The 24,672-nt window shown below is 35.8% G+C and overlaps 3 protein-coding genes across 4 annotated transcripts; 2 read left to right on the forward strand and 1 right to left on the reverse strand.

Moving 5' to 3' along the window:
• The first annotated feature begins 1,779 nt into the window (after positions 1-1,779).
• LOC129788353 (protein-glucosylgalactosylhydroxylysine glucosidase-like) lies at positions 1,780-15,327 on the forward strand. The gene is made up of 9 exons (XM_055824321.1): positions 1,780-1,811; positions 6,840-7,177; positions 8,146-8,499; positions 10,397-10,805; positions 11,886-12,124; positions 12,438-12,525; positions 12,864-13,055; positions 14,220-14,722; positions 15,060-15,327. The coding sequence occupies exons 1-9, from the start codon at positions 1,780-1,782 to the stop codon at positions 15,137-15,139; spliced, it is 2,235 nt and encodes a 744-aa protein (XP_055680296.1). The 3' UTR covers positions 15,140-15,327.
• Positions 3,258-24,046, reverse strand: LOC129788606 (U4/U6.U5 tri-snRNP-associated protein 1). Of its 2 annotated transcripts, XR_008750380.1 has the most exons (5): positions 23,673-23,995; positions 21,857-23,597; positions 21,392-21,793; positions 10,562-10,765; positions 3,258-3,674 (listed from the first exon to the last, which is right to left on the reverse strand). XR_008750380.1 is itself a non-coding variant. In XM_055824807.1 (3 exons), the coding sequence occupies exons 1-3, from the start codon at positions 23,857-23,859 to the stop codon at positions 21,415-21,417; spliced, it is 2,307 nt and encodes a 768-aa protein (XP_055680782.1). In that variant the 5' UTR covers positions 23,860-24,046; the 3' UTR covers positions 21,387-21,414. The 2 variants fall into 2 exon arrangements, 1 of the variants encoding a protein (XP_055680782.1); XM_055824807.1 differs by lacking the exons at positions 3,258-3,674; positions 10,562-10,765 and having other exon boundaries at positions 21,387-21,793; positions 23,673-24,046.
• Positions 16,262-21,404, forward strand: LOC129788607 (protein-glucosylgalactosylhydroxylysine glucosidase). The gene is made up of 5 exons (XM_055824808.1): positions 16,262-16,537; positions 16,634-16,974; positions 18,573-19,484; positions 19,660-20,424; positions 21,178-21,404. The coding sequence occupies exons 1-5, from the start codon at positions 16,464-16,466 to the stop codon at positions 21,342-21,344; spliced, it is 2,259 nt and encodes a 752-aa protein (XP_055680783.1). The 5' UTR covers positions 16,262-16,463; the 3' UTR covers positions 21,345-21,404.
• Positions 24,047-24,672: the final 626 nt, after the last annotated feature.

Here is a 24,672-nt window from a genome sequence, read left to right on the forward strand (position 1 = left end):
TCAATTTTTTTTTTCAGTTATTCAATTCAATCATCAATCCGGGAGTTTTTGAGACGGTACGTACATTTGGTGGAGGAATATATAGCCACAAACAACTTGGAAGAAATTTTTCATCAACCATCTGAGGAGGAAATACTGTTTGTTGGCTAAGTTTGAGAGATGGAAGAGAGGCTTTCGGGTAATTCCGCCTAATTTGTTTTATCCATGTTTTCTCTCCAACCACCACGGAGGAGAAAATGATTAAATTCGGTAGTTTTGGGATGAATTAGAGGCGTTGAATTTGTACGAAATTGTATCTCATCAAATCTAATAGCAACAATTAAAGCAGGAAATCATGAGGTGCTTGACCTTCCCAACCTTCTTGAGGGGTAAAACCTCGCATTTACACTACGCAGACAAGCAGAAAAAATATTTTTCTCTTCTCCTCATAAATACAATTTTTTCCTCCATATCTTTCCAACCTTCCATTCATACAAAATTCATATGATGCTTAGAAGGAGAGGAGAAAAAAAAATAAGCTGAATTCAGTGAAACGGGGCGAGAATTCCACACACAACAATTGAAAGAATTTTTTCCAAGATTTATTCCATACCATAAGAGTTAGCGCAAAGAGTCTACTCTCAACGAAAAGTCCCCACAGAGAAGCTTCTCTCAAGAAAATGAGGCAAAAAAAGCGAAAAAAAGGAAACTAAAAAAGAATTAAAATAACGAACCTTAATGTAAAAAAAAGGGGAAAATGTGGAAAAAAGTCTGTAGTATACATAATTTAATGTGCAACCACTGGAACGATTTTCAAGGTAAAAATGAATTATAATGATTGTACACCGGGCAACAATTTTATTCGCATGGTGACGCCGGGTCGTGCACACACACACATTTACAAATCCTATTTTTAACACTTGCCCATTCCATTTGTAGAGAGTCTTATAATATAGCTAATTACGTGAAAAGAATCATTTGAGATTACAATTACCAGCAACATCGTGCTCAAGTTAAGAGACTAGAACGAAATTCCACGCGGACTTTATCGAGACTTCACTGCTATTGTAATTGACTCGTTGTAATTAATTCTACGGAGTTTCTTTCAATGATATCGAGTCTACCAGAATGTTTAGAATTTTTTGAATGTAGAATTATTAAAAGAAGTAAAGAATTCTGTTTGTTGTGATAAAGAAATAGGAATTATAGCTCTTATAGCCGAGACACATTTTATGCTATAAAAATCTTATTTGCGTAGACAAATAAAAATAAAAACATAAGAAATTTTGGTACAATTTCATTATTATCTAAAGTTTCAAAAGAATTTATGGAAAATTCTTTTTAAATCTATCCTAGACTGCCCATAGACAATAATCCAGCACATTTATTAATCTGAAGGTATGTGTCTACGCTACCATAAATGTTTCTTCGTGCTATAATGAAAAAAAAATGGAGAAATAAATATTTTCTTAAAGAATTGAAGAGTTTTCACGAATTTTCCTAGATCCTTCTACATTTTCTTTTCTAATAAATAAAACGTGGCTAAATTGTGAATCAACAATTAAATATGGAGCTTTGTGTGCAGCCTGCGGAACTTCTTTGCCATCAGTCACTTTTCGAAGGGTATGAGAAAGAGTCTGCGCGCGATTGCTCTTCAATTGGTCAGCAAGTGTCTGTGGATCCAGCAACAGATGGAAAGCGAAGTCAAATTCTCCCTGGTTGTAAGGTACTAATCTAATAGAAGAAGCAGCAATAAGATTATCTCGCTATGGTCAATGAGAAAAAAAATTCTAGACCGTGATGTACTTGCTCAATGATCACCGCCGCGTACAGTGAGAGGCGTGTTGTTTGAGAGGAGCCCCAACAGGAGAGGCACACGATATTTACAAGAATAATGTTAATCATCAATGCGTAAATATAATAAATACCCTCCACACCTTTAAGATTAACCGTCATTGCTCACAGATGAGCCAAATGAAAATTATACATGAGATATAAAACATTTTCTGCTTTAGCATTTGGACGAATTGCAATGTACAAATTGTATCGTAATATACAAGTCTCATTGCTTTAGCTGCTGCTGCCATGGTCATGAGCAGGTTAATGATTTTCTGCGGCTTATGCTATGGAACAGGTGTTTAATTCACTATCAATTGCTCATAATCTTCATGCGGGGATGGCACTTGAGTGTATTTCACACCGCAAATCACATTGAATTACTTCGCATAAAATGCAAAGCAAAAAATAAGTTACAATGTTATTAAATTCTTTCAATTCACTAACTTCACAAGAAATTGAGATTCATTTGACATTCAACAATATCAAATAAATTGAAAATTGAACCATGATCTCAATTTAAAGTACGAGATTTTTGAAAGATGTTTTTTTCTTGTAAAATTAACTAATAAATGCTTTCTTTAAAAAAATTAATTTTTATCAAATATTCATTCTTTTGAATACAATTTAGGAAAATTAGACCAATTAATACCTGCTCTTGTTCACCCTCAACCTGCATTTACTAATAAAAATAATTAGATGCCTTTGATAAGAAAATTATGCGCACATTTTACTTAATCAGTAATCAGGTGCCATCTACAAAAAAAATTATTCATGCTTACATTGGAAACTTTAACAAGACTTCTTGTACTAAATAATTATTGCTGTTATAATTTATTCCCCAAGTAGGTACACTCTCTCGATGCTATCAGAATATGTTTTCACATTAATTTTTGCGTAAAATATATTTATTTCGACACGGACTGAGGATTTCCTTCTAGATTGTGAAATATTAGAGAGGTTTGTACGTTTTCTCCTAATTAACAAGTTTTTTTTCGCTGCTTCGTCTTCATAAAGTTTCAAGTTAGGCATTCATAATTACTTAAGAGATGGTTTTTTTCTATATTTAGAATTTTCATTAAAAAAATTTTATTATCTTGAATGGAAATTTGAATTTTGAAAATGATTTTTTTTTAAATATTTTTTTTGATGGATCTTTTGCCATAAAACTAACGCGAGTTTTCCTGGAAATTTTTAATTTGGAATATTTTAAATATATGCCTTAACTTATTCACCCCGATAATTAAGTGCTTTTTAGTAGGTACCTTATATTATATTTCAACAATTCTTTTCCTTAGAAAAGAAATCAGTTTAACTAATTATTTTCTACCATAAATAGACATAAGAAAACAAATTATTTGTAAAAAGAGAAAAAAATTCAATAAACTTATTTTTTTAGCTTTTATTCTCTTTAAGCAGCAACAACAACTTTCAACACCATATAATTAAGTAAAATTATATTGAAAATTATCCATTGTATTGTATATACATTTGTCAGTGTTAAATAAGCCTAATTTCGGTGTTATTACATTGTTTTGCTTTGTAACTAAAGTTAACACAGATAATTTCAAAGAGGTAAAAAAAATGCAAATTCCTTCGGGAGAGTTGTACGTTAAAAAAATCATATGTAATTATAATCAACCTTTTTGGAATACCATACTTACCATTATTCTTCTGTTGATCAACAATAGAGGTGGCAAAGTGAAGCTGTTTGAATGTAAATTATCCATAAGAAGAATATGCGAGGGATCCAACCGATCTAACCTTGTCGACACGATGGTTAGCAGGGCAATTAAGTTCACAACCCTTTGGATGTTTTTAATGTTTTTTGCGGAATTTTCATCAACTGAACATTTTGTCTGTGAAGAAGGAAAAAAATAACAATAAATAAAACTTTCGTGTAGACAAGTACATCTTGTATCTGATTTGAAAAATTAAAAAAAAAATGTGCATGGAAAGTTGGCAAAAAATGGTTTGCGTGATTGTTTTATTTCCACCATCTCTCTTTTGCTGGGGCGAGAGATGGGATCACCGGGAATTGGATTCAAAGGACTGGGGAAGAGGAGAAAGAACCTTGAATTGAGCGGAAACGCGGTAGTGACGCGTCGGTGCTCTTGTCACGCATGAGATATCTCAAATATATTAAATGGTGATGTACATTCAGAGAGTTTGAGTCAGGTTGAATACAAAATATAATGGATGGGAGAAAAAAAACTCGATGTGGATAACGACTTTTAAGTTCTCCGGGCTTCAGCCACGCAGCTCCCCCAGAAGTTCCCCATTTTTTTTACATTTACTCTCTTTTTTTTCTTCTTCGTCAAACATCTTAACTTGGGTTCAATGGGGGGCTGCTGAATTAGTTAGAGAGAGGTCCTTCACGCCCCTTTTTCATGCAACAATACCCATCATATCGTGAGCTTTAGGTAGGTAATATCAACCACCACACAGGTGCATTATCATCAAGTTCAGATCGCATTTGGATGCAGGGATCGACTGTCGTGGAAGACACATTGAAATTAAATGTAAATTATGTTTTATGCTGCTTCTGTAAGAGACTTTTCTATCTTTTCTCAGTTGATATTTAAAAAATAACCATTTAAAAAAATTAGAAATTGTTTTCCTTGATTTAGTGAATTTTGAGTTTAAAAAGCTCGTTACAGGTTTTACTTAATTGCCGACAATTCGGGGAGGTTTATGTCCTTCTTCAGGGCTTGAATACTTCATGAACAAGTTAAAATATCCTCTCTCTGTATTACTTCTTTTTGATTTTTAATTAAAAAAAATGAATAAATTGATCAATTGAATATGAATTTTATTTTAAAATTCATTTATGTTTTCCCTAATTAATTAATAAAGTTCCCTCCCTTTTATCGCGCATCTGGTGTATCCCCTAAACAGGTGTATAGACAGGCATATTCATATAATATTCAGAAATGCAAACATTATTTACTAATGTGATGATTTTTTGTTGTAATGTAGCATTCTTGGGTACTAAGAAAAGAGAGAGACTGCGGGAAAATCACCGAACCGAAACGTTGGGAATTTAAAATTGTTGTTTTTTTTATCCAGCAAAGTAGCATTTTATGTTATATTCACAGTGAGAGCAGCAAAAGTATGTGTATGTATGGTACTCTTCCATTCAATTAATTGGTTCACATAGCCTGAATTCTCAAATATCAGGATGGGAACTTCTTGTATATTTTACTAAAAATAAAAAAAAAATTACAAGAAGGAGTCATTCACACGCCACACTGTTTGCGTGAAAAGGAAATTTTATGCTTCTACCATTTGCTACACAGAAAATAAAAGTTCGTAGCATTGTTCGTCAAATTTCGTGAAAAGTTCGTAACTCCAATGCTTTTATATAGGAAAATTCACCTCCAGGTTCGTAAAATGGGGTCTCACTCCCAGGGAGGTTAACCCCATTTTACGAACCTGGAGGTGAATTTTCCTATGTAAAAGCATTGGAGTTACGAACCTTTCAAGAAATTTGACGAACAATGCTACGAACTTTTATTTTCTGTGTATATTAATAAATTTATTTGTAAAAGAAAATAAATTCTTCAAGAAACTCTTCTTAAAATATTTATTATAAATTCTCTTTTGTCATCTTGCAACACAAGTCCTAATTGAATTTTATTAATGAATATTGATGACTGTGACACTCGGGAAAGTATAAAATAAATGTATGTTATTTACATTCTCATACTTCACGGAAATTATGCGTAAAATGCATAAAATTGCAATATAAAATATAACTTGATATTGATTTAGTAATTTCCAACGTAAATTACATAGCAGAGTCATCAGGAAAAAAGAGAAGAAATTGAAAATGCAAAAGCCCCTTTCAATACTTCGTCAATTCGTCATGACTCTGGGGTCAAATTAGGGGCACGACTGTAGCCGCTGTGACTGTTCGTAGGTCATGTCTTCTTGTGTCTCAAGTTCTCACATTGCTCAATCGCAGAAATTCACACACGAAAAAAAGTTACTTCATTTGCAACATTTTCATTTGCTTTTAAATTGTATTGAGAAAAGGTGCTTCTGAGGAAGTTCCCCTGGGGAGTACCCTATGAGTGATTTTGCCTAATAAGTTCTCAAAAGCTCCCAACAAAAGAACAGCAGTGCGCGATATTTATTTGCTATATGTGCAAAAGTGCTTGTTTTTCAAACACGAAGGATTTATTCTTTGTAATTTTGCTAAATTCGCGTTATTTAAATAAACACACCGTTACGAGGGTGCTTGTAGCTGAATTTAAACGTATAGTGTTTGTGTGTGAATTTTTGTGCAAAAAAACTCTTCTTGCAATTCCTCCATAAATCATCCGGATGGTGGAAAAGTTCTCTCTGATGTACAAACAATAAATATTGTTCTTTCCGGGATAGGTACTCTCACACACATGAGATGGGGATGAGGACTACGGGAAGATTTATTTGTTTAATTGCATTTTTAAAATTAATATGGGGAATAAGGGGTGATTCAGCATCATTTTTTGCAGAAGAATCTTGGAATGGGAATGAAGAATATATTTTAGAGACAAACAAGTAAGAATTAGAATTTTATATTAGAGGAATTTCTCTAATAAGAAGTTTTCTTAGCAGATTTTTGTGTTGATTTCTCTGTTAATTTTTTACTAAATGTTAGGGTGGGGATTGAGTAAGGAGTTTACTCATTTTTAAGCTATACTGATATATTTTTTTAAAGATACAAATAACGCAAAAAAAATAAATTGTGAAAAATCAGAAAATATTTTTAAAAAAAACTGTAAAAGAGATTTTTCTTGTCAACTGAAAATAATGAATTTTTTCTTTTAAAAAAAATATGAAAAATATTAAAATGATTTATAAATTTTTTTTAACCTTTTTATATTTTTTTTTTAAAGATTTGAGTGGGAAATGTGAGTTCTTCCTGATTTTTCTTTGAACGTTAAATCTTTAGATTTAAAATGAATAATCTCCTTTCTCATTCGATATCAAATTAAATCACACAGAGTATTTTTTAAAATGTTTTTCTTTCTTCACAGTCTACCGGAAAATATGAACTTAATGCCAGTTCTTGGGAATGGACATTTGGGATTTCAAGTAATGGGAGACTCTGTGTACCTCAATGGTTTATACAATGGGGCAAAGGGCTTGAGTCATCGTGCCCGGATACCAAATTTCGCAAACATTCAAGTAACAAATTATGCTGACTTGAATGGCACCGTGAAATACGTGATGGACACAAAGAGTGGAATATTTAGGACGTCCTTCTCGCCCAATTCCGCTGCCTATAAATTGGATCATTTGATTTATGCTCATCGCTTCTACAGCCGTGCAATTGTAAATCAACTGTTTATATCTCATCTTAATTGCACCACAGGTAAACAAGCAGAGGTACAGTGAATTGCCATAATCTTGGGAAATTCAATACGCGATGGTATAGAAAGGAAGGCGAAAAAGAATTATTTGATCATCAAAGCAAAGATGATTGAGCTTCTATTGCTCCTTTTCTCTTTTCTCTCTATCTATAGCTCCCCACACCCCACCTTCGCCATGTGCGCACGGGGAATTTCATATCGTGTGGCTCCACATGGGCTTTTTCCACCACACAGCATTCAAAACATAATTACTAATTACGGATGCATTATAAATCCATATCCATCCACCGGGAAGTACCATCTTGCACAAGACAACAAGGAAAGCTTTAGAAAAAAAATCTCAGCTAAAACGTCGATTTGAGAGATCCCTCGAGAGTTGGGTTGGTCCCATCACGGAGATATGTTTCTTTCGTTTTTTTTGTGTCTTCATCGATACAGAAGAGAAAAGAACGTGAAAACCGTAACGAGAGAAGATTGAAAAGTTTCAAATGCTGATTTCTATTCGAAAATTGTCTCAAGTGCAATTTTCATGGGATTTCTTTTTGTCTGCTATCTCATTTTGTCGTGTTGACTATATTGGTATATATGAAATTCATATATATACCGCATTTTCACATTACGGTACAGCAAATTTCTATTGTAACGTTCTGCAGTATTTGTTTTGCTGAATCGTTCTACCTTAACAGTGGATTTTTTTCTTTCTCTACGAACTAAAACTAGCGGACTTTGTTTTGTGGAGATGAAGAATATATCCGGAACTAACAAATTATATTATGTATGGAACGAAGAGAATATTCTGCAACAAAGTTGCTCAAAATCCTTAAAAATTCTCTTGATTTTCGTATTGATTTCTTCAAAGAATCATTCCTCTTATCTTATCGCAATAAAAAAAGAAAATTATTAAAATAAATTACAAAATTAATTTAATTTCTCTGCGTAATTCTTACACATTTCTTTTCCTTCGCAACAGACGAATGCATTGGCAAAGATTCCGATGGAATCATCATAAAAATTGGCCAGTATCCGGGAAATGCAACCGATGATATCACCTTTACGATCAAAACTAACCAAGGTGGGCAGCCACGCGAGACTGATAAACTAATAAAAAACCCGAGTGCGGAGCTTTCAATCACAAGAACCTGCGGCAACACGAAAACAGTCGAAGACCCCATTTACCAAGAAGATCCATCCAATTGCTGTGTTTTATGGAATCATGTTCCAGAAGAAATCACACTTGGGACCAAAGAAAAAACATCCATGTCTTTCACATTCGTAATGACGGTCGACGAACATTTTAGTGTGGCTGAACAGGAAATGATGGACGGTAAGTGCTGAATAACCATGACGTGAGGGGTGCGAGAGATACACCAATTGGGTTTTGCTCTCTCTCTCGGGTAATTTTTGCATACAATTATGCTCACTTCGCATTTATGCAACAGAGCTGTACATATAAGTATGTTTAACGTTTACACAAATGTGCAACATACAATGCAACAGACTCTTTAGAAAAATAACTAATAAGTAAAGTCAAGTGAATTAATAATTTATTTTCCTTAGTCTCCCTTTTATTTTCATTGTCCAGATCATTCTGTAACATAAGATGGACACAGAAAAAACCCTGCATGCGATAAAATAATATTTCTTTAACGGAAGACAATGAATTTTCAACCATTGAATGCCCTTAAGTTATTTTTATTTAATCATAAATAATAAAAATAATAAATATTCTTTCTATCAAGGTAAGAATAATTTTTCTCAAACATTTTCTGATGTTCTTTTCCTGAAGAAAACTCATCAGGATAATCCTGATAACTTCTCTACTTTTTCTATGCGTTGAAATTCGGAATAATTACGGGAAAATCGAATAATTTTTGCATAAAGGTCAATTGTTATGTTAGGCATTGCAGAATTTTATGTGAGGAAAAAGAGTAATAATATGTGATAAATTCCAATCTCACGCGTGTTCTGGATTCTGTATGATTCCTACCACAAAATTCCAATTGAAAACAGCAATAAAATTAATTTATTAGTGCTTCAATTAAAATTGAGGTTGATAGTCGACAGAATGTTGTGAATTTTAATTCATTCATTTACTTTATTCTATTGAAAATTACTGGAAAATACAGTTTAATAAAAATTCTTTATGATTCTGACTGAAATTCTCATTTTTCTCGTTATAAAAAATTAAAAATGAAATAAAGAATGTTGAAAATAGATAACCCGGCGTCTCCACTGTGAAAAGTTCACTATATATTGATACAGAAAGCTCTGCCTCTCGATAAAAAGATTTCTCATCCATTTCTTTTATCACAAGAATTAGTTAACCAATAAAAACAAATCCTGGGTTCATTGAAATTACTAATCATCCACCCCTTGCAAAAAAAAAAGCTTCATAAAAAGTATTAAAAAAAAAGAATAAATAAACTCATATGGTGACGATGTAAAATCACCTGGAAAAAAAAGAGAACTCATCAGCATTTCCTCTTTCATCCAAATCACTGTTCAGCCGAGTGAAAATTGTGAAAGATTATTTATTACTTTGTTTTATACTTGATCGTTTCCTCTAATTGCCATCTGTTTAAAAGTAAACTAATTATACTTTTGAGAAGTGAATTCCTCCAAGCTTAAAAATTGGAAGAGTTTAAATGAATTTTTCGAGAGTACACTGAAACGCTCCTCCTCTGATTCACAATATGTTGGTACTTTTTTCAGCTTTATGGGCTCAATTAGAGGGGATTTAGGATTATTTCCGGCGCGAATTTGATCTCTTTTTCCTCCGCATCACTTTTTTTTCGTGGTCCATTTTATTGACCACAGATTTTTTCAATCAATACCGGACTATGTGGTCTACGTACAGCACATACCTTTGATGAACTTACAGAGGGAAGTGCGGTGAAAAGAAAAAAAATCTCTGCACGCGGGTAATTTCCTGAGAAGTTCTCGATGAGACAAAAAGAATGCTGCAAAGCACATTTCTTTCCATTCACATGGGCTTCTCTCATGTCTTTAATGGCAATTTACACGTTATACTGAATAAAATTAATGACTAATTAATTATTTCACGTGTGAATCTGTATGTGTTTTTATGTACCGCGTCCTATTGTTGATCATTAGGTTGAGAGAAATTGTAATTATTAATTCACATTGTCTGGCCTTTATAACTTTTCTATGAATGGTATTTTTCCAACTTGATGATGTTTATTTTTCATGTCACGCCAAAGTGTTGGCGCAGACTGATCTCAATTTACTCAACACGCACATCGGGGAATGGAAACATTTTTGGGATGACTTTGAAATTGAGATCACTTCGTCAGATTCGAAGGAAGGTGGCAATAATCTAGCAAGGACTACATATGCTAGTATTTTCTACTTGGTCAATTCCTTACCTTGGATACGAACAAATCAACCTTCTGGCACTTTTGGGAGTCTCAGTCCAACGGGTTTGGGTCGTGGTGGAAACAATCTCGATGACTACGAAGGGCACGTCTTTTGGGATACGGAAATTTGGATGCATCCACCCGCACTTCTCATGAATCCATTTTGGTCTGCCGCAATACTTCACTATCGTGCCCTCAAAGCATTTCCAGCGGCTGAAAATTATGCAAAAGAAACAAGATATAGTGGAATTCGGTGGGTTATTGACCATGTAATTATTCTGCTTCTATGTACAATTTATAGGGGAAAGTTAGGTAGAGAGACGTTCAAAGAAATAAGTTTTCCTCAATTAATTTTTGCTCAATGATTGATTTTGATTAAATTTTCTTAATTATTTTTTTTTCTTTTAGTAAATTTTTCTTAACGAATTTCTCTGAATTTATTTTCTTAGAAAAATTCGTAAAGTAATATGTATAACTAGGTAACTATAAGGGAGAATGGGGCAATATTTCATATGTTTTGTAATCAATATTTCTAAAGAATTTTGAATGTTCTGGAGGTAATTAATTGTTGTAAAACTAAAAGTTTCTAAGGAAAAATTAAGATGAAGATTTTTTGGAAATTATGAGTGAAATTCACTATTCAGTTAGACTTAAGATTCCTTAACAAAAATTTAAATTTTCCTAAGATTCTTTAAGAAAAAGCTTAAGATTTTCTAAGAAACATTTAAGATTTTTGAGTTTTCTTAGGCAAAACTTAAGATATCTTCAGTCAGGCTGAATCAGGCTAAATGCATATTTTTCGATGATTTTTTCTGATTGCTTTCGGGCATTGGAATTCGTAAAAATCATCAAAAATATGCTTTATGCTCGACTTACTTAAGAAATCTTAAGTTTCCCTTAAGAAAACTTAAGAATCTCAAATTTTTTATAAGAAATCTAAAGTTTTTTCTTATAGAAACTTAAAGAATGGGTCTTATTCAGCGACCAAGAAACCCTTGAAATTCACTTGAAATCTTGAAATTTCAGTACAAAATTCAAAGATTTCAAGGGTTTCTTGGTCGCTGAATTAGGCCCAATCTTCAGAAAAATTCAAGAAACTTAAGAAAACTTAAAACTGTCTGAATAGTAAATTTCACCCTATATGTTCCTAAATAACATAGAAAAGCTTCAAGAAAAGCTCAAAATGACTTGCAAACAAAATTTTGATAAAAATTTCATCACCATAAAACCAGCATGTTTGGAAAGAAGATGCAAAAGTTGAAGGAAGGAATATATTTGATGAAGGAGAAAAAAAGAAGATTAGAGAAAGAGATTTGGATTTGTTCTTTGATAGATTCCCATGGGAAAGTGCATTCACTGGACGTGAAGTCACGCAGCCCTGTTGCCCTCTGGTTGCCGCCAACCAGCAGCATGTGACCGCAGACATTAGCCATGCATTGAGACTTCATCTGGCTGCCACACGAGATATCCACTGGCTCAAACGTGAGGGATGCAAATTGGCCATACCAATTGCACAATTCTGGGCCAGTCGTGCCAAATTCAATCGTACAACCAATAGATACGACATCCGCAGTAAGTAGACACGAATCTTTATGGATTTTTCTTCTTCTTGCATTTCAATAACAAAATGATCGAGAGCAGTGTTAAAGGAGAAAGACATTTTGCCAATTATTTTGATGATCGTGCAACAAGATTTCAGCATTGTTATTCTCAGATTTTTTTTTAAAAATTCTTTAAAAGAAAAAATTATTAAGTTTTATAAATTATTTCCTGTTTAACTTATTGGGGCATTACAATTTATTAAAAGGAATTAAATCTTTTAACTGCAAAAGAAAACTCACATCTGGTGCGCCTCTTAATTAGACCTCTTCTACTTTACCCACAGATGTTATGGGACCCGATGAAGATCACGAAAATGTAGACAACAATTTCTACACAAACATTGCGGCAAAACAATCTCTCCAATTTGGGCAGTGAGTAACAAATTTTTTTCTTGGTTTGTTTGGTGGCAAAAAGAGATTATATTGCGATGGAAATGACTGTAAAAGTGTTGTTTTTAGCATGCAGGGGAAATCATTATGTGTATGACACACAATTCCCGCTATATATCTTCGTGGGGCCACTCAAAATCACTACCTATGTACAATAACATTCATTCTGAGAAACAATTCCCCCAACGAGTAATTACCCACAATTCTTCGTCGCCTTTTTTGCCATTTCGCCTTTGCATGATTTTTGACTTATTAATCTTTATACTTTTGCCCCCCTGTTCAAGACTGAAGCAACGTTTTATTGCTTCTTCTTCTTGCAGATTTGCCGCATGCGTCTGCAGTGGTGGTGACACCGAGCATGGCAATTGGACACATATTGCCGATAACATTGCCATCCTGTACGACAGTGATTTAAATTATCATCCACAGTTCGAGGGGTACATGCCGGGAACAGAAATTAAGCAAGCCGATGCCATCCTCACTGGCTACCCACTCCAGTTCTCCATGTCACAGTTAGTACATTACATTAACTGATTAATTACCCCTTTACCTGCCACTTAGCACTCATCCATTCTTCTTCATTCGATAAACATATCCATTTGTTGCACATTATTCTTCCTGCAATAATATTGGATGGGTAACTCATATAGGGGAATACGGGGCTGTATTGCTACAATTTATGTGAAGAACTAATATCTGAATTTTTAGGAAGAGTTTTTCTTCTCGAAAAAATATTAATTCATGATCATTTGATAGAAAATCTTTGTCAAAAAAATCTAAAACTAATTCTGAGATAACTGAAACATATTAGAAAGATTCAAAGAACTTGAGAAGTACAAAAAACGAAATTAGATTCTTAAAAACATTGAAAAAATTTAAAGTTCCATTAAAAGCAAAAAAAAACCCAAAATTAGTTTGTTAAAACTTTGAAAATCTGGGATTAGTTACGCAGTAGAATTTCCTATCCTAGTTTAGATTTTCTCTTCTGGTTTCGCATGTTCCAAGAAACTATTTTTAAATTCATTGAATTTTTTAAATTGTTTTCCTTATTTTTCATATAAAAAATTAATCAATTATCCCTGGTTTTCCCTACATAAAACATCCACAAAATATTGCAAGCGACATTTATCACAGAGCATGTATGTCAGCTTTGTAATCTATAAAGTCATTGTGAGATCTTGGCATGTTTAAACATAGATATTATAGTTTAGTGTACGGGATGTGATACAGTTGTTAGGAGAAATTGTAAAAAAAATAAGTTCTTACAGAAATTATCTTAAGAACACTGATAAGTTTCTGAAGAAGGGTGTAGGTAGAATATTTTTTAAAGAATCTCCCATTATTTTTTGGGCAGATTTCTTTTAATCTTTAAACTATATTTCAAAGGATGAAGAAAGAAACAATGAATATCAAGATTTAGAATATTTAGACTAAAGTTTCTTGTACGAAAATTATAAAATTCCTTAAATTAAATTAAGGAAATTAAGTCATTCAAAAGAATTATCAACGTGTTATAGAAATTAATTCATGCACGGAAGAGCAAAGAAGAGGAGATACATTGTAAATAAAATAATAAATTACTTGCAATGATGTTCAAAGAGAAGAAGTAATATTTCGCTCTTGTCCACACTTAATCTCTCTCTTTTTTTTTATCCATGGGGTGTGTGCTCTTGCAGGGCAACACGTCGCAATGATTTAGCCATGTACGAGAATGTCACCAGATCCAGCGGGCCAGCAATGACTTGGGCTATGTACGCAATCAATCACCTAGATTTAGGAGACCGTGACAAGGCAGCTGACATGCTCGGGCGCAGCTATCGCCACAACGTGGTGCATCCCTTCTATGTTTGGCAAGAATACTCCGTGAAGCGCAACGAGACGGGCGCTGTGAATTTTCTCACGGGTGCCGGTGGTTTTCTGCAGGCGATCTTGAACGGATACGGTGGCATTCGCATCCACCTGGACCGCCTTGTGGTGCACCCAGCCTCCCTGCCGCCCCACACCACGTACTTCCGCATCAAAGGGATCCACTACATGGGTGCACGTCTCACGGTGACCATCACAGAGCATAGTGTTCGCATTAAATTCCCCCAGTGCGGTCATGAAGATTTGACCATCGTCATCGGCGGCAACGATGCCAGTCAACAGGATGTGATTTGTGGTGCTCACCCGAGAGAATGTAAGTTGTGTGCGCGCGAGAGAACTTTAGCCATATAGCCAGCACCACCACACAAGCCCCCAATATTGGAAAAGTATGAACGAAAGACTCGCGGACACGACACCATCAATGTGTAGCATAACCAATCATGATGAAATTGCGCTTTTTTGCTGCTCCCCGCACCTTCCCAGATGATCTTTTTACGCAATCAACTATGAAAATCTCCGGTGGCTTTTTCACATTCCCAAGGAATTTCAATTACAACTTTTTCACACCATCCAATGTCAATCAAAACCTTCATTTATGTACCTCCTATGCTACATATAATGCCAATAATTTTTACAAAACTTCATTGCAGACGACATTACGGATCAATATGCAGAGATAAGGCCCAAAAACGACAACCACTTTCAATCGTGCACCATACCAACAACCTAACTAAACTATACACCAATCAACATCACTCTATCTGATTTGTCTTAATTAACCCACAAGGATCACAACAACAACAGATCCAATGACTCACCACCGCAGACCAAAACACGCAAAATAGAGTGCCAAATTGTTCATTATGGAATAATAAATCAATCTTCTGTTAGAGATATAAATTAAGAAAGAATTCTCGCATGCGATGTATGATTTGGATCTTTTTCTTAAAAATTATTTCGATTAGAACAGAAAAATATAAATTCAGTCAATTAAAAAAAAAATTATCATTTCGGTTGATTTAAAATAAAAAAAAAAGTGCTTAAAAATGATCAAAATCGGTTCAAAAAAGGCTGAAAAATCAATTCAAGTGAAATTCAAAATGGCGGGTAAGAGTAGAAACGTTTCAATTTTAAATATTTTTACAAAATCAACCGCTAAAATAAATGATCAATGAATAGATTTTTTGTCTTTTTAAAATGAAAAATTCATAAAGAACCGAATATTTCTTTCCGTTTAAAATAATGTACAATTTCTCTTTAAAAAATATTGATTTGTCCGGTTTGTCCAATATTTATCCGAATTTCTAACCTAACATTTTTACCATTACATTCAATGGGAATGAATGAGAGGGAAAATCAAAATTGTACTGAATTTCTGTGAATATTTAGGTTAGAAATCCGTGTAAATATTGGACAAACCATTAAAGTTGATGGAAAATGTAATTTTCTTAGATAATTAGAAAAAAATTCTTGCAACAAACCAACAAAATAATAAATTGTAAGAAAAATATGGGTCAGCCGGGTAAACTTTTTCATTGCGGACTATTAGAATTTATTACACGACGCGTAGAAAATGTTTTTATGTATTTTTCTGGTTTCTAACGTATCAAACATTCAAAAGTACTTTATTTTAAGTAGAAATTCAAAACGAATTTTCAAGAAAATATTAAAACAATAAATTTATTTAGAGTCCCTTGCTGACCCCATTCGAAACTTTCCATAACTTTGGCTTTTGGATGGTTAAAAAAAATGCCAAAATATTTATTTTTCAAATAATTCTCTCTTCTCAAACACAAAAACATTTTTTTTACAAGATCAAATTAAAGCAAAATAGAGAAATAGAGAAGAGAAAAAAATGTTGGTGATATCTCTGGCATTTCAGATGCATGACCAATTAATCGGTATTGATTAGAGCGCTGTATCTGATAAATTTGCAGATACAGCTCTAATTTCTGATAACATTTTCGTTATAAAAGAGAGTTGTTTCACCGGGAAGAGCTTCAGTTCCGAAAAAAGATTCTCTGAGTGGAAAATTTAGTGAAGAAATTTGGGAAATGTTGTGGTGCTTTGTGGTTTTAGCTCTCTCTGCAAGTGCTTTAGCAGATAATTATGCATTCCAGGCAAATGAGTGAGTTATTCTTTTAATCTACATCTAGATTCTTAAGAGATTGTGAGGATTTAAGTGCGAATGATTTAATTTGTTTCTTTTTTTCCTCTCGTGCAGTTTACCTTCTTTGAATGTTATGCCAACCCTTGCCAATGGGCACGTAGGATTTGTCGTATTTGAGAATTCCCTTTTAGTGAATGGGCTCTACAATGGCTTCATGGGCTACAGTCATCGTGCAAGAATACCCAATTATTCCAACATTCAACTGAGATCGTGCGCCAATGAGACAACCACCACAGCCGATGATTGTCTCTACGAATTAAACATTCAGCATGGATTCTTCCGCACAACCCTCACAACGAGCACGCATACGGCAGAGCACAGGGTGTATGCTCATCGATTCTTCAATCGCATTATTGTGAATGAATTTCAATTGACACGAAATGGTGGAGCTACAGGTATAATGATTATGTCATGAGCCCCTCGTCGTTATCACTCGATGAGGGTGGCTGTAAATCACTTTTCAAGAACATTTTGGTTCTCTTTTTTTTCCCTCAAACTCTTCCATCAACCTAAAATATTGAATGAGTAATCATCTTATCAGTTGTAACCCCCCCATACGATGGAGAGAAATTGTATCTTTCCCAATACAAAAAAAATCCCTATGGCGCAATTTATTGCCGAATAATTGAGATAGCACAGCTATATGCTATCTCTCTGGCAAACGACACTTGTGTTCACGTGAAAATATGGAGCTCAAGTTCAAATTCCTCATTATCAGAAAGAATCGTTTTATAAACCCAGCTGACACAATCTGCGGGGTAATTGAAAAAGTCTAATCAATTTTACGATTTATTGCTCTTCATCATACAACTCTATGGGATAATTTTAATTTTCTCTCAATGTGTTTTACTCACTCGCGGTAGACTGTGATGTCGCTCCATTTAATCTTTTGTGATTAGAATTTGCAAATCAAATTAAATATGAAGATTAAAAGTTTAAAGGAGCTTAGAAGTTGAGCTATTACTACGTGCATTAGGAGCATTGTGAACTTATATTTGAATCAAAAGCGAATAGGATTTCATTTTTAGTTTATTTTATTGCAATTTATGAACCGAAATATTATAAATCTGAACCATTTTAGTCGTGCCTAAATAACAATTTTCCTTCTTTAATTTGATAGTTTTTTTTTTTATTTTATCTCGTTTCTAATGTTAGAAATTCTTAAATCTTTTGAGTATTTAAATTTCTAAATTAAGAGCATTTGACTATTTATTCCTATCCTAGAATATTTTAAAATAAATTTTCTTTATTCCAGAATATGAAATTTTTCCCGTTTTCTTTGAAAAATAAATTAAAACTTTTTACTTATTGTTGAAATTATTAATTTTTACGTTGTAAATTGTTTACCAGAATATCTTGCGTTTGATATATACATATAATCTGTATAGTTCTAACGTTTGATCATTAATCCCTGAGATTAAAGATTTAGAGACATTTAATCCCTTAATTTTCAAACGTTTTTCGTCACTATACCTTATCAAGAATTTATTAAAATTTATCAAGTTCTTATTTTTCAATTTCTAATGTTAAATTATTTTTTATTGAAATTCTAACGTTTGACATTTTTAAAAAAGTTCCAACGTTTGATATGTTATTTAAATTATTATATGCTTGATAGATTTATTCTAGAAATTTAAACAGACTTTCCTTAGTTTTTTTCATGAAATTCAAAATTTCTTATCAAAATTTCTAACGTTAGATTTTTTTAACCATTTGTCTAGCAATTAAAAAATATATATTTTTTAATTTTTGTTATTTTATCCGAGAACTCTCTCCTTTTATTAAGTTAATTGAATTTCTAACTTTTTATTATAAATTGCTTATCAATTTCAAATATTTTAGAGTAGGTATAGCCTTACTTGTAATACTTGTACATGATTTCCTTTGACCAAGATCCTTAAAGCACTTAAACCTGACTTCCAAATAAAACTTTAAATATTCCTAAAGTTTCGATTTAAATAAAAAATCAAACAAAAATTGTTTCCCTTCACAGACGCCATCACTGTGGATTTAATTCAACAACCCGATGAACCTAGCGTGGATGTTACCCTCTCCTCAGCTACACCTGAAACAATTCAGGGGCAAACCTTTCAGCACATTATAGGTCAGACAGTTGCACGAGAAGATCCAAATTATCAGAAAGATCTCCGAACGATCAATGTCTTCTACACGATTGCTCCGCAACAACTAACTCTGGCTCAGGGACAAAATACACTGACTGTACGATACCTAACTGCTGTTGATTTTGACGCAGCTGTGGCAAGGAAGGATCTCGAGGATGCCCTACTGGGATCTGCTCAGCTACTTGCCACGCATCAAGCTCAGTGGGAGACATTTTGGACGGATTACGGCATCACCGTGGAAGGTGATGATGATCTTGCAAAATCCATTCATACGAGTCTCTTCTTCCTGGCCAGCTCTCTACCATCCCTGTCAACTAATCAGGAAAATACCGACTTCTACGGCTTGGCACCAGCGGGTCTAGGACGTGGAGGAATTATGCTTGCTGAGTATCAAGGACACAATTTCTGGGACACGGAAATTTGGATGCAGCCCCCAATTTTAATGCTTGAACCCCGATGGAGTCGTGATCTCCTTCACTACCGGCACATTACACGCGAAGCCGCTCAGAATCATGCACGACAAACTGGGTGGAAGGGTAGGAGGTACCCATGGGAAACAGCCTACACTGGCAGGGAAGTGACACCACCATGCTGCCCGGAAGTTGTTCTCTATCAGCATCACATCACTGCTGATATTGTCTTTGCAGCTCGTTCGCATTTCTTTGCTACACACGATTTTGAGTATATGCGCCAAGAGGGCTGCCAATTGGCCGTTGAAAGTGCTGAATTCTGGGAGAGTAGAGTTGTGTGGAATGATCAAACGGAGAGATATGATATTCACGGTGAGTTCATGCTTCTTTTCTTATTTAGCAAAAGGAGATTTAAATGCATCATTGAACTTTTCTTTCAACTAATTGGGGCAATCGTTAGAAGTGTCCTACCTCTCAATGCAAAGTTATAGGGTTCAAATCTCAACGCAGACACCTTTAAAAAAATTTTCTCTTAATTTTTTTTCAGGGGTAATGGGTCCAGATGAGGATCACCACAATGTGAGCAACAATGGCTACACAAATGTAATGGCAGGATACAATTTGTACTTCTCCGAATTCGCTTCTTGCATCTGCAGAGAAGTTCTGAATTTGCAAGAATACCAATTGGTGGAAAGATGGTCAGAGATTGCAAGACATTTAACACTCCTGCACGACGAAGAGCACGACTACTATCCGCAATTTGAGGGCTACGAACGAGGGACGGAGATTAAACAAGCTGACGTTGTTCTCCTGGCCTTCCCACTGCAGTACCCCATGGATGATAGCACGAAGCAGAACAACCTCCATTACTATTCGAGTGTCACGCGTGACAATGGGCCCGCAATGACGTGGTCTATGCACGTTGTGGGTCATTTGGACATTGGAGAGTTGGAGGAAGCAGCAGAGAACTTCCGGAAGAGCTACAACTACATCCGCACACCCTTTATGGTTTGGAGTGAAGTTGTTGAGGGTTTCGAGGGTGCTGGGAACTTCATCACAGGTGCTGGAGGTTTCCTTCAGGGGATTATCAATGGCTACGCTGGGGTACGACTCCATCAGGAGAGTTTGACAATTGAACGCCCCCGAATCCCGCCGGGAATCACCTCGCTCACCATCAACCGAATTACCTACTTAGGTTCAACATTCAGCATAACTCTCCATGAGAATGATGCCGCAGTCACTGTTACGCACGCAAATGCCGACATTCCCCTATCCTACTTCCTCAATGATGCTGAATTTGAAGGGCAAATCCGTGAGTTTTTAACCCTTTTAATGATTTTTTTTTATTAAAAACTTATGAACTTTGTATGAAATTGAAGAATGATTGTGATTAGTTGAATGAATTGTGCGTGAATGGAGCGTGACTGTACTGAATATGAATTGCGTGAGCTGCGTGAACGTGAATGTAATGCTTGGCTTTGTAGTCGTCGTATATGAAAGAGAAGAATAGTGTTGAAATACAAATATCTGGCGGAAGTGACCAGATTTCTCGTTGTTCTGTATGGTTGATCGATGAGATACTATTGAAGTTTGAATGAATGTGTGAATGTTGAACGATTGAATGAATGAATGCACTGATTATTAAGCTGTACCCATAGCTTTTGCTAAAAAGACAGTGTTCGTTGGTTTTTCTCACTTGCTCCTTGTCAAATTGTATTGCGCTGTCACTGTCAAACAAGAAACGCGATTTCTGTGTTTTATAACCGCGTTTCTTGTTTGACAGTGACAGCGCAATACAATTTGACAAGGCGCAAGTGAGAAAAAACAACGAACACCGTCTTTTTACAAAAACCTTTGGTTAGGCCTTTATTAACTAATTTAATAATTCAAATACAGAGATAAAGAATATTTGTAAAATTAAAGAAAATTAGTGAGTGCAGCAAGATGACGTGCGACGTCTGTGAATTCTTGTATGCGACTGAAATTTGTCAATGGTGGCGCTGCTGTGAAGTAAGAAGTTACGGTAACAACTCTTTATTAAAATCCTTATTTTTTGATATTTCAGCGGCTATCAAATCAACCGATATCCTGACAATTAAACCCAAATCGCTACCCTTCAGCAACTGCCCACTACCGGCAAACATAATTGGGGCTGCCGGAAGCTTGAAAATTGCATCAATACTTCTCTTTGTTGCCTCAACTGCCACACTTTTCATTGCGAGATTTTTGTAGAGGAACTTGAGAGAATTTTTAGGAAATAAAATAAAAGAATTATTTACCTGGATGCTAAAATGTCCTTTCTTTATTTCCCCTTGTGCTTCACAATGTTACTCCCAACGAAATTTTGCTTTGTCCCACTCAACACGACGTAGGGGCTATTGGTTTCCTTCTGCTTAGCCTGCAGCATATTCAGGGTCCCCAGAGGGGTGTCAGTGGAGCTCATTTTCATCATTAAGCCCTCCTGTTCGCTCTTCTTGAGACGCTTCTCAATCTTATTCTTCCCAGGGCCTTTTCCGTGGAATTTATGAGACAAATACCGAAAAGCTTCCTTTGCATTGAGCACCCTTCCGCTGTCATCAATGTACTCAAGCTTTACGTTAGGCTTGAAGCTGTCCTTCTCTTTGAAATCCATACTAGGACCACTGTGGTATCTATCGCGACGTCCGAACTTGTCATCCTCCCTGAAATTGAGACAAAAAAAAACGTTAAAGAAGCCTAAAAAATTGCCAAAAAAATCAACTTACGTGTAAGTTTTGTCTTCGATGGAGTAATTTTTAGCCTGTAGGTGAGCCATCCGGGAATTACTTGGACGATTCTTATCATCACGCTCCAGGTAGCCTTTGGAGACAGCCAACCGGAGAGCTCCTGCCACACCAGCACTCACATCGGGCTCCTCATCGAGAATGGCCACTTCATCCACATCCTCCACCACTTGCTCGTCATTCTCCTCCGCCTCCGGTTGGACGGTATTGACGGAATTCCACGTGCCACGCGTGCTTTCGGGCTCCTTCTCCTCAACTTCCATCTCATTCTCAAAGTCCAGCAAATCATTGGTGTTGTCCTCACGATTTCCCGCCATGCCGTACGTTGGGATGTCACCGAGGGTGCGACAGAACTCTGCCGTGGCATTGAGAGTGATCTGATTGGATTGAAGGTCAAACGTATCGACGCCCTCATCGTCTGATGTGACCTCACTCTTCACCTCGCGCTTAATTTCTTCAGCATTGATGGGTTTACTGATCAATGACTCCTTTTGCTTCAATCTTCGTGCCTTTGAGAGCATCTTCTCGAGTTCATCGTCTTCCGGTTCAATCTTTACATTCTCCACCGGCGGCAAATCTACGTCCATTGAGTCATTGGGCACAACGTGACGTCGGCTGAGATCTCTACTTCCTCCAGCTTGTTCCTCACTAGGCAAGGGGAGAAGGTCATCAGCACGGAGCATCCTCCGGGACTTCTTAACCTTCTTCTTGGGCTTCTTAAACTTGGCCATTTCAGCTTCAGTGTAGTAATCCGTGGCAGGTCTAATTAGCTGCTCATTGAGTGTCTCCAAGCGCTTATGCGACAGTTTGCACTTAATCTCCAGCAACTTCCTCTTGTGCTCCTGCTCTTCCTGCAAATTATTCCCAAGTGTGAAGCTCTTCTTCTTCCCCCCGTCAATCTCATCGTCGTACTTCTTGAGAATGGGACGTGACACAAGCTGCCCCATCTCATCCATTTCCTCGCTGTAGCAATCATAGCCATAATTCTGGGGTTTCAGCTTCTTATTCTCCACATTCTTCCGGTATCTCTCAGTGTCCTTCAGATTTACATTCACGAGGGTATCCCCATCCTCATTGAGCACATCCTGATCCTTCAGTGTGAGAATCATGGTCTTCCCCTCGGTGAATTCCGTGGCATCATGCTCAACCCGCAAACCCCGGAGATCGTGGGATCCATAGTAGGCTTGACGGCGCTCCTTCTCATCCACAGAGCCCCCTTCAATTTGCTCCTCCAATTCCTCCAGCCACTTTGCCCGCATTTCTGCCTCCTTGCGCAGTTTCTCCTTCTCACGACTCCTATCCACCCAACTCACCAAATCATCCTCCTCATCTGACGCCCCGAGAGGTGTAACCTTCAGCAGTGTATTCTCCAGCTGTCGCTTCTCCCGACGCTCCTTAATCTTCTCCCGAATCTTCTCAGCTTGCTTCGTATCGGCAAAATTCGTCGCTGGTTTGTGCAAGAATTCCCCATAGTCATCCTTGTGCCTCTTCAATTCAGGCTCATCTGTATCTCCTCCATCCTCCGCGGAAGGCTTCTCTCGCCCTATGGGACCAGTGTCCACTTCCAGAGGCTTCAATCCTAGCTTTGCTCTCAATTTGTTGGTTTCCTCAATTGAGAGGCAATCCCCGGCACCTCCCTCAGGAATAGGAGACGGCGAACGAGCTCTTCGGTTGGAAATTATAGGAGCTGGTGGTGCAACAGGAACCTCAATAACATCAGAACCTGGAAGAGCAAGAAAAGATTGGTTAGGAGTTTGATAAACGTTTATAAATTCCTCCCAAGTAAAAAAAAACTTACTATCGCTGTGATATTCCTCCCGGGGCTTCTCAGCACTGCGTCGATGATGCCGACGCTCTTTGTGATGCTTCTTGGAGTGCTTCCTCTCCTGGGATGGAGAAGTACTCCGAGATTTTGATCGTGTTCGCGAACGTTTCTTATGCTTCCGTGTCTCTCTATCACGTTTGTGCTTCTTAGAGCTGCCCATTTTACCTGATCTTTTCTTTAATTCACTTCTCAGAAACTTCACAACACTTACTGATGGTGAGAATAATTCTTGAGTGAGAAAATCTCAAGGAAATCCAGAAAATTGGAAAAGAGTTCTCACAATTTTAAGGGTTTGTTTTGAAGTGTTTTGACAACAAGCAGTGCTGGCAACTTTTAATTTCTTGAATGCGACATTTTTAGGGTTGCCAACTGAGAGCAAATTCAAAATTAGTATTATAACGGATTTTACAAATTGTTTTACCTTTTTTTGCATTTTCCAGCGGATTTTTCGGATTCTTAGCTATCTTTAAGCTTTTCTGACCCTACACTCTCCCTGTTGACAGGAAAAACGGGAAAATTACACAAAAGTGAAGAAAATTATATTTCCTCGTAGCCGAGAGATTTAAAGAAAAAATTAAAAATGCTTTTTTGTGCTTTTCTCGTTTTTTTTTTCTTCAGATGAAAATCACAAAAAAAATATTTCTTAGTTGGAAAAGCCAAAAAACTAACACTTTTATGGAAAATTAAATAAAAAATTAATACATTAAGAACAGGTATAATACGCACAATTTTTTAACGCGACGAAGAGTTGTAAAATAAAGGAAAATAAGTTTACCCGGCTGGTCAGAATTTAAAAAAAGTCCGTTAGAATTTCTTCCAACAAAAAGAAAATTCATTAATACTTGAATATACATAGCATAAAGGTTTAAGCTCAGAAAGCTCTCTCAATACGGCATATGTATTAGAGAAGTAGTAGGAAATATACATAGAATACGAGATGGTGGTGCTTTGTGCGCCTGGTGGGTGCTTTCAT

Source organism: Lutzomyia longipalpis, chromosome 2 (genome assembly GCF_024334085.1).
Source record: "Lutzomyia longipalpis isolate SR_M1_2022 chromosome 2, ASM2433408v1".
NCBI lineage: Eukaryota > Metazoa > Arthropoda > Insecta > Diptera > Psychodidae > Lutzomyia > Lutzomyia longipalpis.